This window comes from Coptis chinensis, chromosome 9 (assembly GCF_015680905.1).
Source record: "Coptis chinensis isolate HL-2020 chromosome 9, ASM1568090v1, whole genome shotgun sequence".
NCBI lineage: Eukaryota > Viridiplantae > Streptophyta > Magnoliopsida > Ranunculales > Ranunculaceae > Coptis > Coptis chinensis.
Genome location: NC_141464.1, coordinates 33,329,275 through 33,341,322, shown reverse-complemented (window position 1 = coordinate 33,341,322; position 12,048 = coordinate 33,329,275). Strand labels below are relative to the sequence as shown.

Here is a 12,048-nt window from a genome sequence, read left to right as displayed (position 1 = left end):
CCAAGATTCGAGAGATACGATGGAACGGGAGATCCGGCAGATCACATCCATCACTTTCGGCAGCAGATGCCTCTCTGGCAAGAGGCGAGGTACGATGGTCTGCGGTTTATGATGTTCCCGGCCAGTCTTAAAGGGGGGGCTTCCGACTGGTACTATTGGTTACCGTCAAGGAGTATAACCAATTTCCAAGAGTTGGAGCAAGCGTTTGTTGATCATTTTATACATCAGAAGAGGAGGGTGCTAGACATCGCGACCTTATTTAATGTCAGACAAAGGTCCGCCAAATCAGTCAGGGAGTATCTATGTCTCTTCAAGGCGGAGACGCTTAAAGTGGAGAATTTGGATGAGAGGACGGCGGTAATAGCGTTCGAGAGGGGGCTACGACCGGGGACGGCGGTACATCAGTCCGTGGCGAAGAATGAGATTGCAACACTGCACGAGCTATATCCGCGGGTAGAGAAGTATATTAGATATGAGGACACTATGTAGAAGGACTCAAAGAAGGGAGCCAAGGCAGTTACAGCGGTAGAAAAAGGAAGAGAGCGCAGAAAGACAAAGGGAGAAGACAGAGGTGGGGAGAGGTACCGCGGTCAGTCATCACGGCCGGGGAGGGGAAGAGAAATGGTGCGCAGGGAGCAGAGGGGGAAAAAGCCATACCGCGAGGTGGAACAGGTGCCCTTGGCGAGACCATTGAGTGAGATACTGCCGTTGATAAAAAACTTGCCGGGATATGAAGGGCCGCGAACCTTTCCTGCCGAAATGCCTAACAAGCCGTACTGCGAGTATCACCAGGTGCACAATCATGAAACAAACGATTGCTATGCCTTAAAATGGTTGGTTCAGAGATTAGTAGAGAAGGGAGTGATGAGGGAATTTGTAGCGGAACCACAAAATAGGGAGCCGGTGCCCGCCGCAGGAAGAATATTGGGAACCATAAATGTTATCTTCAGTGGGGAAGCACTGAGTCACAATGCCCACCGGGATAAGGTCAGGAGGACAGCGAGTATTCAACAAGTCAATGAGTCCCACCGAGGGCAGAGATACGGCACGGAGCTAACGAGCGGGGAAGAGAGGATTGCATTCTCTAGTGCAGATCTCCGAACCGTGGACACTCCACATGAGGATGCGCTAGTCATTACGGTAGCGATGGGTAATTATGTGGTCAAAAGAGTCCTGATTGACTGTGGCAGCGCCGTGGATTTGCTGTTCAAGGGAGCTCTTGAAGAGATGGGGATCGACCCGGGGCAACTAAGACCTCCGCGGACTAGTTTGTATGGATTCAATGGGAGCGTCACGGAGCCTATGGGTGAACTTCTGCTGCCGGTAACAACGGGTTCGGTGACGGTGTTCTCAAGATTTATGGTGGTCGACTCCCATTCCCAATACAACGCGATCCTGGGGAGGAGATGGATACATGAGATGAGAGCGGTACCCTCGACCTATTATCAAGTCATACGCTTCCCTACCCCTGCGGGAACATACGAGGTTCGCGTAGATCAGGTGGCCTTCAAGAATAGTCACCAGAACACCATTAAGAGGATGTCCCACGGGCCGGGATGTGGACCGGTGAACCCTAGGAAGAGGCCGGCATAGCAATTATAGTGCGGGGCCGTGGAAGGGGCTGAAGAGGCCGCGATGGTTCCGAAGACTTTAGATGAAACAGAAAAAGTGAACTTGGGAGAGGGCGGAGAGGAGAAGTTGACGTTGATTGGGTCGAGATTGACGGGCGAATGGAAAGATAAGTTGGTGCAGTGTTTGGTGGAGAACAAGGACGTATTTGCTTGGGGGATAGAGGATGTCACAGGTTTAGATCCGGAATTCGCATGTCATCGCTTACATATGAGGGAGGGCCGCCGGCCGGTGAAGACGAAGAGAGAGGGGATGAGAACTAAATACGCAGAAGGAATCCGGGAAGAGGTTGCCAGGCTAAAGAGCGCAGGAATCATAAGAGAGGTGGAGTTCACGGAATGGCTGTCCAATATAGTCGCGGTTCCAAAGAAAAATGGGAAGGTGTGAATGTGTGTTGACTTCACGGACGTAAACCTAGAGTGCCCGAAGGACAGTTATCCTATGCCGCGAGTGGACGAATTGGTAGACAGGACGGCGGGATTCAGCATATTCTCATTTATGGATGCGACCATGGGGTACAACTAGGTTGCGATGTATGGACCTGATCAGGAGAATACCTCATTCGTTGTGGAAAGAGGCACATACTGCTATACGAGGATGCCATTTGGGTTGAAGAATGCAGGGGCTACTTTCCAGCGATTGGGGGAGAAAATGTTTGAGGGCAAAATCCGAAGGGGCATTGAGATATACATCGATGATATGGTGGAGAAAAGCATGTCAGAACCAGAGCACCTGGAGGGGTTGAAGGAGATGTTCTAGATACTGCGGGTCCACAATTTGAAACTCAACCCAGAGAAATGCACATTTGGAGTTACCATGGGGAAATTTCTGGGGTATATTATGACACAGCGGGGAATAGAGGCAAACCCCGAACAGATAAGATCACTGGTGGAGATGCCGCCACCACGCATGAAGAAGGAAGGAGGTGCGGCCGGTTGGAGAGTCGCGGCTCTCAACAGATTCATCTCAAAGTCATCCGACAAATGTAGGCCCCTGTATCGGCTGTTGAGGAACACCACGAATTTCAAATGGACAGCGGAGTGCGAAGAGGCATTCCAGGGGCTTAAAAGGTATCTAGAGGAAACGCCGCTGTTGTCGCGGCCCGAAGTAGGAGAAAAGTTATTTTTGTACCTGAGTGTCACAGATTATGCGATCAGCTCGGTCCTCGTCCGGGTAGTGGGTAAAATAGAAAGACCAGTGTACTTCCAGAGCAAGACCTTGTTAGATGCGGAGACTAGGTACAGCCGAGTAGAGAAGTACGCCCTTGCCTTGGTGTTCTCACCGGGTCAAACCCTATTTCGAAGCCCACGCAGTGATTGTGGTAACCAACTTGCCCCTTAAGCAGGCTCTGAGGGCAGAAAAGTCAGGGAGAATGCTGAAATGGGCTGTGATGCTTAGTTCATATGAGATTCAGTATCAAGTTAGGACGGCTGTGAAGGCACAGGCAGTGGCGGAGTTCTTGGCGGAGTTCCCAGCAGAGGATCCTACCTAGGGGGAGGAGATGGTTTTGGAACCCGAGAGAGAAGAGGAACTGGATTGTTTGAACCCATGGGATGTACGGAATGGTTGGAGGGTGTTTGCCGATGGATCGGCAACGGATGCAGGCATCGGAATAGGCGTGGTATTGGTCACTCCGGAGAACGATAGATTAGAGCAGATGATGAAATTGGGCTTCGCAGCATCAAATAACGAGGCAGAGTATGAAGCGGTAATCGCGGGCATGAGAATGGCAGAAGGCCTGGGCGTGAAGGTACTCACCGTATACTCTGACTCCAATTTGGTGGTATGCCGGGCGAATGGAGGGTTCATGGCTAGATGTCCTAGAATGGCAAGGTATTTGGGGGTCCTGCAGGTGTGGGCCTCAAAGTTCGACCAAATCCGATTCATCCATCTGAACCGTGGGGAGAACCGCCACGCCGATGCTCTGGCCTACATGGCTGCCGCCAATCCAGGGTCTGAAGAAAGGACAATCAAGATAAGGAAATTGAGCAGACCGAGTACCGAGGAAAGACTGGAGGTAATGAGTACAGCGGAGGGAGACGATGGATGGATGGGGCCTTTCAAGCAGTTCTTGGAAAGGGTTGAGGTGACCGACCCTAGAGAAAGGCGGAGATTGGAACAAGCGTCTCGGAGATACACACTGATTAGAGGAGAATTATATCGAAGAAACTTCAACGGGCCTTTGTTGAAATGTTTGGGGCCGAAGCTGGCTCAAGAGGTGCTCGCCGAAAACGACGGGCGAGATCTGCGGGAGCCATTCGGTTGGCCGGACGGACGGCGGTACCTGTGTTGTTAACACAAGGTTACTTTTGGCCGCACATGAAAAGAGATGCTGTGGAATTTGCCAGAAAGTGTGAGAAATGTCAAAGATTTGCTCAATTAATATGGGCCCCAGCAGAGCCGCTGCACTGTGTATCTAGCCCATGGCCATTTGCAATGTGGGCCCTCGACATAGTGGGGCCGCTGCCCACGTCTAGAGGTAAGAGGAGGTTTCTGTTGGTCGCAACGGACTACTTTACAAAGTGGATCGAGGCCGTACCTCTGCAATTGGTAAAGGAGGTCCAAGTGATCAAGTTCTTGTGGGAGAACATTATTTATCGTTTCGGGTTGCCTTATGCTATCATTACGGATAATGGAACGCAGTTCACGGGATCGAGAGTTAAGAGCTTTCTGCAGGCCTATCATGTGAAGCAGGGATTCTCGGCCTCGTACAACCCTGAGGGCAATGGGCAGGCGGAATCCTTCAACAAGACCATACTAAACAATCTCAAGAGAAAACTGGAGGACAAGAAAGGGTCTTGGGCCGACGAGCTCAATCATGTACTGTGGGCCTATCGGACAACTCCGCGGACCACTACAAAGGAGACCCCTTTTCGTTAGCATATGGTGTGGAGGCCGTGATACCAACGAAATGGTGGCAGCGACCACTAGAACCTTAGCCGCCGAGGATGGATCAAACCGGGGCATCCCGCCGGAGATATGAATCTAGGCAAGAAAGAAAAGACACACCGCAAGCGCATCGACTAGAAGAGTACCATCGCCGCCTCCAACGTCAATACAACAAGAAGGTGAAACTAAGGAGCTTTAAGGTGGGAGACAAGGTACTTCGGCGGGTGACCCCCAATACCGTGAAAGTGAGCTTAGGGAAAGCCGGGTCCAACGTGGGAGGGACCTTATTTGGTGGTTGAGGTGGGAGGATCGGGCACCTACAAAGTCATGGACCTTGAAGGGAAAACGGTTGAAAACCGTGGAATGTAAGGCTGCTGAAAAAATTTCATGAGTAAATGTAATGGAAGTGGCTATAAACTGCATGAGCTAGTTGTACATATATAAAACCTTAGCACTTTTGAGATGGGTAATGTCGCATGAATTTTTACTGCCTTCAGAGTAAAGGGAACGGAAGGGGGGAGCCTTCCAAGGACGAGAGGTCTAGAACTCAGTCGGGGCAAAAAGAGTTGTCCATGACGGTGCGGTTCAGTCGGTTGGCCGGGACGAGAGGAGTCGCCCCGGACAAGATATGAGATGCCGGCAAGAGGAAGCGAAGAGGCTTCCTATCGCCGCGGACAAGGGGTCCGACATGTGTAGAGAGGAAGGGCGGGGCCCCGACCTAAACATGGGGCAAATGAATAGAGCGCTCCCGACCAAACGGATGAAGACGATGATAGAGGTTCACTATGGTTAAAGTCACACAGGTGTCGGAGGCCGACAAGAACACTTGGAAGGCATAAAGACAAAATATAAGATAAATACCACAATCAGTTATCCTCAACCAGATAGAGTAAAAATAAAATAAAATGTATCATAAGTACTACAAAACTGCAGCAAAAGAAGCCTGGCCAGGGCACAAAATGGGCCATTTCAAGTGAAACACACTCAAGCATTTTCACGGATCACTGACTCGGCTTCCTCGATGACGGCATCCGCAGTAGCGTCTATCACCCCGACCACTAGGACAGCGGCCTCATTGACCACGGGAGCAGATTTCAGAGGTGGTGCAGCAACCTCAGAAAGGGGGGCAGCGGCCGGGGCTTCAGGAAGAAGCCGTCTTTCTTTGATAAGCCGCTCATGCTCCTCCTTGATCTTCTTGGCCAATCTCTTGTCAGCCTGGGCCGGAAGTGATCCTGGAGCTCGTCCATGTCGGTGTCATGCTGCTTATGGAGAGCTTCCATTTCAGTCTGGTGCTTCTCGGAGAGGGAGGCAAGAGCGGCAGTATGCTGCGCTAGGAGGGTTTCCCGCTGATTACTCAAGCGGTCATTAACCTTATCCATGTAAGCGAGGTGGGCGGCCTCAGCAGTCTTCAGCTCGTCTTGTGCTTTGAGCTTCTCTAAGTCCGCGGCCGCGTTCTTTTGCTCCAGGCGGGCAACGTCACCGTCCAATTGGTCGATCCTGGCCCTTGCACCAAAGAGGCCTCAGATCATGTAAGAGATGTCCAAGCTCATCTGAAAAGAAGTAAATGGAGTTAGAGTATTCAGAGGGAGGAAAGGAAAGACACCCAGTACGAAGGAGAGAGTACCTTCTCCCAACCAGTGTAAAATGAGGTCCGGTGAGAGTCAAACGTTCCCCCGTCGGCATACGCCATGTCCCTAGGAAGATGAGACTCGTAGAACAGAGAAGAGGCCACTGCAGCGTTGTCCAAGGCCGAATCGCGGATGTTGAGAGTGCGGTTTCGAACCTTGAAAGTGGGGCAGAAAGTAGGAATGGGCTCAGTGCCCCCTTTTTCGGAGCGGAGAGCCACCTCCTTCCCAGACCGCTACTCGGCACGAGAGGGAGCAGCAGGGTGTTCGGTGGACTGATGGGCAGGGTCCTCTTCAGACGCCTGAGACCGTGGACGTTTAGACGCCGGGGGAGGAGAGGATTGAGCCGTGGCCGTAGGGACAACAACGGAGACCGCCTCCTCATCTGAGTCGCTGTCAAAGAGCTTACGTTTGTGGGCGCCCATGTCTGGATGGGGAGAAGTTGTGGAGGGTGAATGAGGGGACGAGTATTGGTCTTCCCAAGCGGTCAGGGACCGATAAGGGTGAGGATCAGCGGAATGATGTGGTGAAGCAGAGGATGAAGGTGGGGGACAGTGGACTGGTCTGTGGTGGGGAAGCTTTCTTGGGGTGGGGCTTCTTCTTGGGAGGGGGTGTGTCCCGAGGCTTTCTCTCTTTGGGCGGTGGGGGGCGATAAAAAGGGGAACAATATTTTCCAATAAACTTCAGTTGAGGATCGGAGAGGAGGGGAGTGGCGGTGACAGGATCAATCCCAAGTATCGCGGATTATGCTGGTCCCAGGTCGCGGATCTTCCGAAAGGTGGTGGAAAAGAAATTATCGTAGGGCTGCGACTTTGAGTCCGGACGCCAACCTGTAAAAGAAAACGGTCAAGTTAGGTGGGAGAACAAAAGACCTATACCAAGGGGATTAGTAGAGAGGCAGACTCACCGCTGGGGAGAAAAGCCAGGTGATTAAGGTTCAGGTAGGGAGGAAGATCCGTGGAGAGGAAGTTCCCAGAGATGTAAAGGGGAAATGGTGCCACAACTTGTCCGAGGAGGTGACACGGAGGATAAAGTGCTGTTTTCTAGGGTGAACGCAGAAAGAGTGGTATCCCATGCTGACATCCTTGGTGCTCTTTTTTATGTAAAAATGAGCAGTCATGTCGCAGAATGTTATTTTGGGGACTTCGGACCGGTTGTAGTGGTTCGCAGCATACATGACCCTCCAGAAATTGCCGATGCCTTGGCAGGGAGGGATGTTGAAGTGATTGCACACCTCGATGTCAAGACGGGTGAGGGGCAAACGGAGGCCAGCTACAATCTGCCCTACCGTGGCTACTAGACAGCCCGGTTTGTAGGGAACCAAGTGAGGGTAGTGTGTTAAGGCAGGGACATGCTCTAAGATGATGTCGGCGGTATTCTCGTAAAGCATTTAACAGCTTCGAGGTTAGGTCCGTGGGGCGGGGGTGGGGGGGGTGGGGCAAAGCGGGCTTCACGGGTGGAAGGAGCCTCGATCCGGTCGGGGGTGAGAGGGGAGGCGACACCATGGGACGGGGGGAGGAGGATGAGGTGTCGGATCCGAAACCGACATCGAGGTCGGGGAAGAAGTCACCTGTCCAAGACAGATGGAGAGAGGAGAAACCGAAATTCTCAAATTCAAGAGAGAAACACGCAATATAGCAAATAAATGGACTAGAGAGGAAAAGGGACCAACCCGAGGGAAGGGGGGAAGCAGGAACAAAAACCTCAAAGAAAAGAAAACAGAAGGACGACCTGCGCGTGACCGAGAGTAGTTAACCGAGGAGGAAGAGAGAGAGGGAGAGAGCAACCGGGAAGAAAATGAAAGACCGAATGGAGGAGAGAAAGAATCGAAATGGCTTTTATAAGAGGAAGGGGCAAAGAGAGTAATTGAAGGGGGCTGAAATCGAGGCGACACCGAAGGGATCGGATCGGTGTGTGACGCGTGGATGCACAAGGAACGAGGGACACAAGTCATAATTGCGAGGGGACTCGTGAGTCCAGCGGTGAAAGAGAATTTTTGGGGCCGCGGATAGAACACGTGACATGGTGAACTCTCAACTCCCCGATCACCAAATGGTCGCGGACTCGAGAGGGGGTGTAGTGGTAGTATGGGGGTCCGAAATATCAAAGGGAGGATGCGCCCGAGTCGACAAAAGGAATTTAGCCACGGCGTACAGGATCAGAGCTAAGGCACATGGCCGCAGTACGGAAACCCTACACGCGGAGAGAAGGAGACCGCGAGATTGAGGGACAGGTGGAGGGCCTGGATGGAGGAAGAAAGAGATATAAATAGAAAGAGGAAGAGAGGAAATGAGGAGGATTCATTAAGATACGAGGGAAAACCTAAGAAAAGAGAGGAGAGCGGCCAACAGAGAGTAGGGGAATAGTGCTTTAAGAACCAGGGAATAATGACAGTAACAGCGATCGGGTTGTAACAACTTGGATTTTGGTATGTGTTAAATTCCATTTTGTTTAGGACATCATTTTGGTCGTGAATCTGAATTATAAGGGTAATTGACAGTTTGTTAACGATTTTGTGGGGTAAAAGGGAGGGGTTCCTGCTATGACAGTTTGTTCTTAAGGTGCTATGATATGGAATTTATAGTTTTGCCACATTTGTTTGTATAAACATTATACACTATACAACTATACCTTGTGTAATGTTATACAATGGGATTCCTGAAGATTCAATTTTCTTCTCTTCAATTGTACAGTATATGCTTGCTTCTCTGAATGTATGCGCACAAGAGGTTGGAATGCGAGAGTGGGGAAATGGTGGTCCTCTTGGAGCTGGCAATTTGATGCAGAATCCAGAAGAAACATAATTTTTTAAGTGATGGGTCTTGGAATACGGCAGATTTTTTCTTGAATGGTAATCTGGTATGTTGCTTCTACATGGGGAGAGGCTGTGTCTGACGGCATAAACCATATTTTGGGGGACTGGAGTAAGCATTTCTGGGAAATTGGCAGGGATGCTCTGGCACTATGGCACCGAATCTCATCCATCTGAGTTGACTGTTGGTTACTACAATACCTCTATCAGAGATGGATACCTCCCCATAGCTTGCCTCTTTGGTAGGTATGGAGTGATCTTATGCTGTGTTGGCTTTGAAATGAGAGACTCAGAGGAGAAGCAGATGCATCCACTCAGCAGTTCAGAAGGGTTGCTTAGACAAATTCTGTTGGCTGCCAGGGCATCTGATCTACCTCTTGATGGTGAAAATTCTGCCGTAAGACTCAATAACTAGTCATTGCAGTAGGTGCTGAAGATGTCCAGGGTTTATTCAGACGGTCTTGACGAGCTGTTCTTCTCCTTCAACTTTCTAAGAATGGGGCAGACTCTATTTGAACGTGATAACTGGACCCGCTTCACTGAATTTGTGAAGCAGATATCACATGGTAGTAATTTTCAGGCCAAGCGAAATTTTGGAGGGAGTGAATTATGCTTGTCCACATCAGCTGCTAAGAAGGTCCGAGTTGCACTTGCATATTGTTGAAAGCCTTTTTCTCAATATCATCAACTGAAGCTGTATACATTGATTTGACAATCATTTGAGATCTTGTTCATTACAGAATTTGTAACCTTACTGTACTGTTTCCAAAGAAGATGTAACTAAGCTTTCTTGATTTTTTAGAAGAGGATGGCTTTTTCTCAGTGTTTACACTCTTGAAAAATCAATTGGATCTTTTGCCTCTTTGAGTAGTGTTAATTCACTAAATCATTTTTTGCAATTTCTGACTGAAAACAAAATCAATGCCGCAGAATGAAATACAATTGCAAGTTGTTTATCCAGAGGCTTTAAACGCAAATATCAAAATGTCAATTACTCCTATGTTAACACCTCTGCAGTTCGCTTTCATTGGTTTCATATAAACACAATTGTCACTATCTTGAAATTTTTACAACAGATATCCTTGATATCACCATCAACATAAATACATAATCTCTAACTGTTTCAAAAATCAGCGTTATAGTGTTACACCAGCACTTATCACCAATTTGGATATATATAAGTTAAAAGATTTCAAAGACATACATACACCCAAAGTTGGACACAGACAGAGATCTATAAATTGATTGAACTGAACTGACTGCTACAAATAATGTCACTCAAAAAAACTTATGGACTCATATTTTTTAAGTTCTTTTACAGACGTCAAATATCAAGGTTGATGAAACGAGTTTCCGTCATGCTCACGGTGGTCATCAACTGGCAGAGTTATCACAAGAATATCTAAGCTAGTACCTGTTGCCTCGGGCATGATTTCCTTTACATCAGATATCCTTGAATCTGTTGCCTGGATATCACTCCACTCACCATCCCCTATGGATTGGGGATGAACCTGATCAACATCCAACTGAACTACACCATCCCTAGAAATTGATATTGATCTCGAATCGCTGAGACATGCTTTATCCACATTCTCATCTGACAAGTCCACGTGCTTTGTCAATGGAAGCAAGTCAATAGTATCTGAACAGGACTCCATCCTCTCTTCAAGAACCTGCTTTGTATCACTTTGTTGTCTGTCAAAATGATGACAACTGTTAAGTTTTCATAATTTGGAAGAAACGAAAATGGGTTTAAACCTTAATAAGAACTCTTAAACAACAATGAACCACTCCGACAAAGATTCATCTGATTGCACACGTTACACTACCTTTTTCTTAAGGATATGGATTAAATTTTGGAAACATGAATGTGTGCTGCTTTACACTACTGATTCTTGTAGGGGATTTACAAGAAATGCTTGCTGCTTGAAAAATGACAAGAGATTTGAAGTCATTATGTATAGTGTGACCTTTGACACTAACAGAAACCAGCCTGTCAAGCCTTTGGATGTGTTAATTAAAATTGGGTGGACTTAGAATAGCTATCATTTATAAACAAAACTTGCACTTTCAGCCATGCTTTTACGTTGAGATTCATAAAACCATTCTTCCTATGAAATGCAGAATCGTGCTTAAGGTACAGTTATTCTGACATGGCCTAATGCTGAAAATCAAGGCAACCATAGATCAACATGACAACAACATATTATATTGAAAATGAAACGTACTTATTCATCAAATTGAACAAAATATTGACTAATAAAACAAATAAGATAAGTGAACTAATAAAAGATGGTATGGTGCAATATGGAAAATCAGAAACGTAATGCAAAACTAGGTTTGGAAGCAAGCGATTGATCATAGCTAGGAAACCATCAAAAATAGAAAACATAACAAATTTTATGCAAATTGTCTGACAACAAGAGATCAGAATATAGAGCCTTTCAACTTGTGCTTGCAATGCATTAACATATGCCAGAAGCTCTTCCCTGTTTGTGAAATTGAAAAAGAGAAAAAACTCTGGGGTGGTGGTGGTGTGTGTGCGGGAGGGGTGAGTTCCAGTAAAGTTGCGGTAGGAGGATGGAAGTTGTGTGTGCGGTAGGAGGAAGGAAAAGTACCATTTTGGGTTATTCCAATTTTCGATTTCCAGTAGTAGTGGAGGAGAGAGAGAGAGCGCGCGAGAAGGTAATAAGGGTTTTTGATCGCAGAAACAGAAACGAAAAGAAAAATGGTCTCTTGACTTTGCTTACGTGGACATGACACGTTACCAGCCACCTCAGTGTGTTGGTTCACTGTGTCGATATCTTGTGTCAGTGTAGTATTAGGGGATGCCCAATACTTTTCACTCGTGCTAACTCAGCCTGCGTACCACACTACATGTAGCTGCAAGAGCTAGTCATTTCGAGATAGTAAATTATCTAATTGATTGTGCTAAAACTTATTTCAGTTCACATTTAAGGGCATCACCAATGGGTCCTTCATATAGCCCTCTATCTTCAAATTTGAGGGAGCAAAGGAAAAACTCTCTTCCAATGCAACCCCTATACGGGACTCTAATATTACCATCCTTTATAACTGTCTCTAATTTTATCG

The 12,048-nt window shown here is 47.9% G+C and overlaps 2 protein-coding genes and 2 long non-coding RNA genes across 4 annotated transcripts; 3 read left to right on the top strand and 1 right to left on the bottom strand.

Annotated features, from left to right (window-relative positions):
- The first annotated feature begins 621 nt into the window (after positions 1–621).
- Positions 622–1,593, top strand: LOC147475627 (uncharacterized). The gene has a single exon (XM_086585474.1). The coding sequence runs from the start codon at positions 622–624 to the stop codon at positions 1,591–1,593; it is 972 nt and encodes a 323-aa protein (XP_086441600.1).
- A 1,537-nt stretch (positions 1,594–3,130) lies between these two features.
- On the top strand, positions 3,131–3,925 carry LOC147475626 (uncharacterized). The gene has a single exon (XM_086585473.1). The coding sequence runs from the start codon at positions 3,131–3,133 to the stop codon at positions 3,923–3,925; it is 795 nt and encodes a 264-aa protein (XP_086441599.1).
- Positions 3,926–8,436: 4,511 nt separating this feature from the next.
- Positions 8,437–9,841, top strand: LOC147475625 (uncharacterized). Its single transcript, XR_015208624.1, has 2 exons — positions 8,437–8,571; positions 8,837–9,841. It is a non-coding gene; the product is annotated as an uncharacterized LOC147475625 (long non-coding RNA).
- Positions 9,842–10,019: 178 nt separating this feature from the next.
- LOC147475624 (uncharacterized) lies at positions 10,020–11,805 on the bottom strand. Its single transcript, XR_015209464.1, has 2 exons — positions 11,574–11,805; positions 10,020–10,650 (listed from the first exon to the last, which is right to left on the bottom strand). It is a non-coding gene; the product is annotated as an uncharacterized LOC147475624 (long non-coding RNA).
- Positions 11,806–12,048: the final 243 nt, after the last annotated feature.

What these genes read in the sequence shown, in the direction of transcription:
- LOC147475627 (XM_086585474.1), top strand. Translation starts at nt 622, where the DNA reads ATGGTGCGCAGGGAGCAGAGGGGGAAAAAGCCATACCGCGAGGTGGAA.
- LOC147475626 (XM_086585473.1), top strand. Translation starts at nt 3,131, where the DNA reads ATGGTTTTGGAACCCGAGAGAGAAGAGGAACTGGATTGTTTGAACCCA.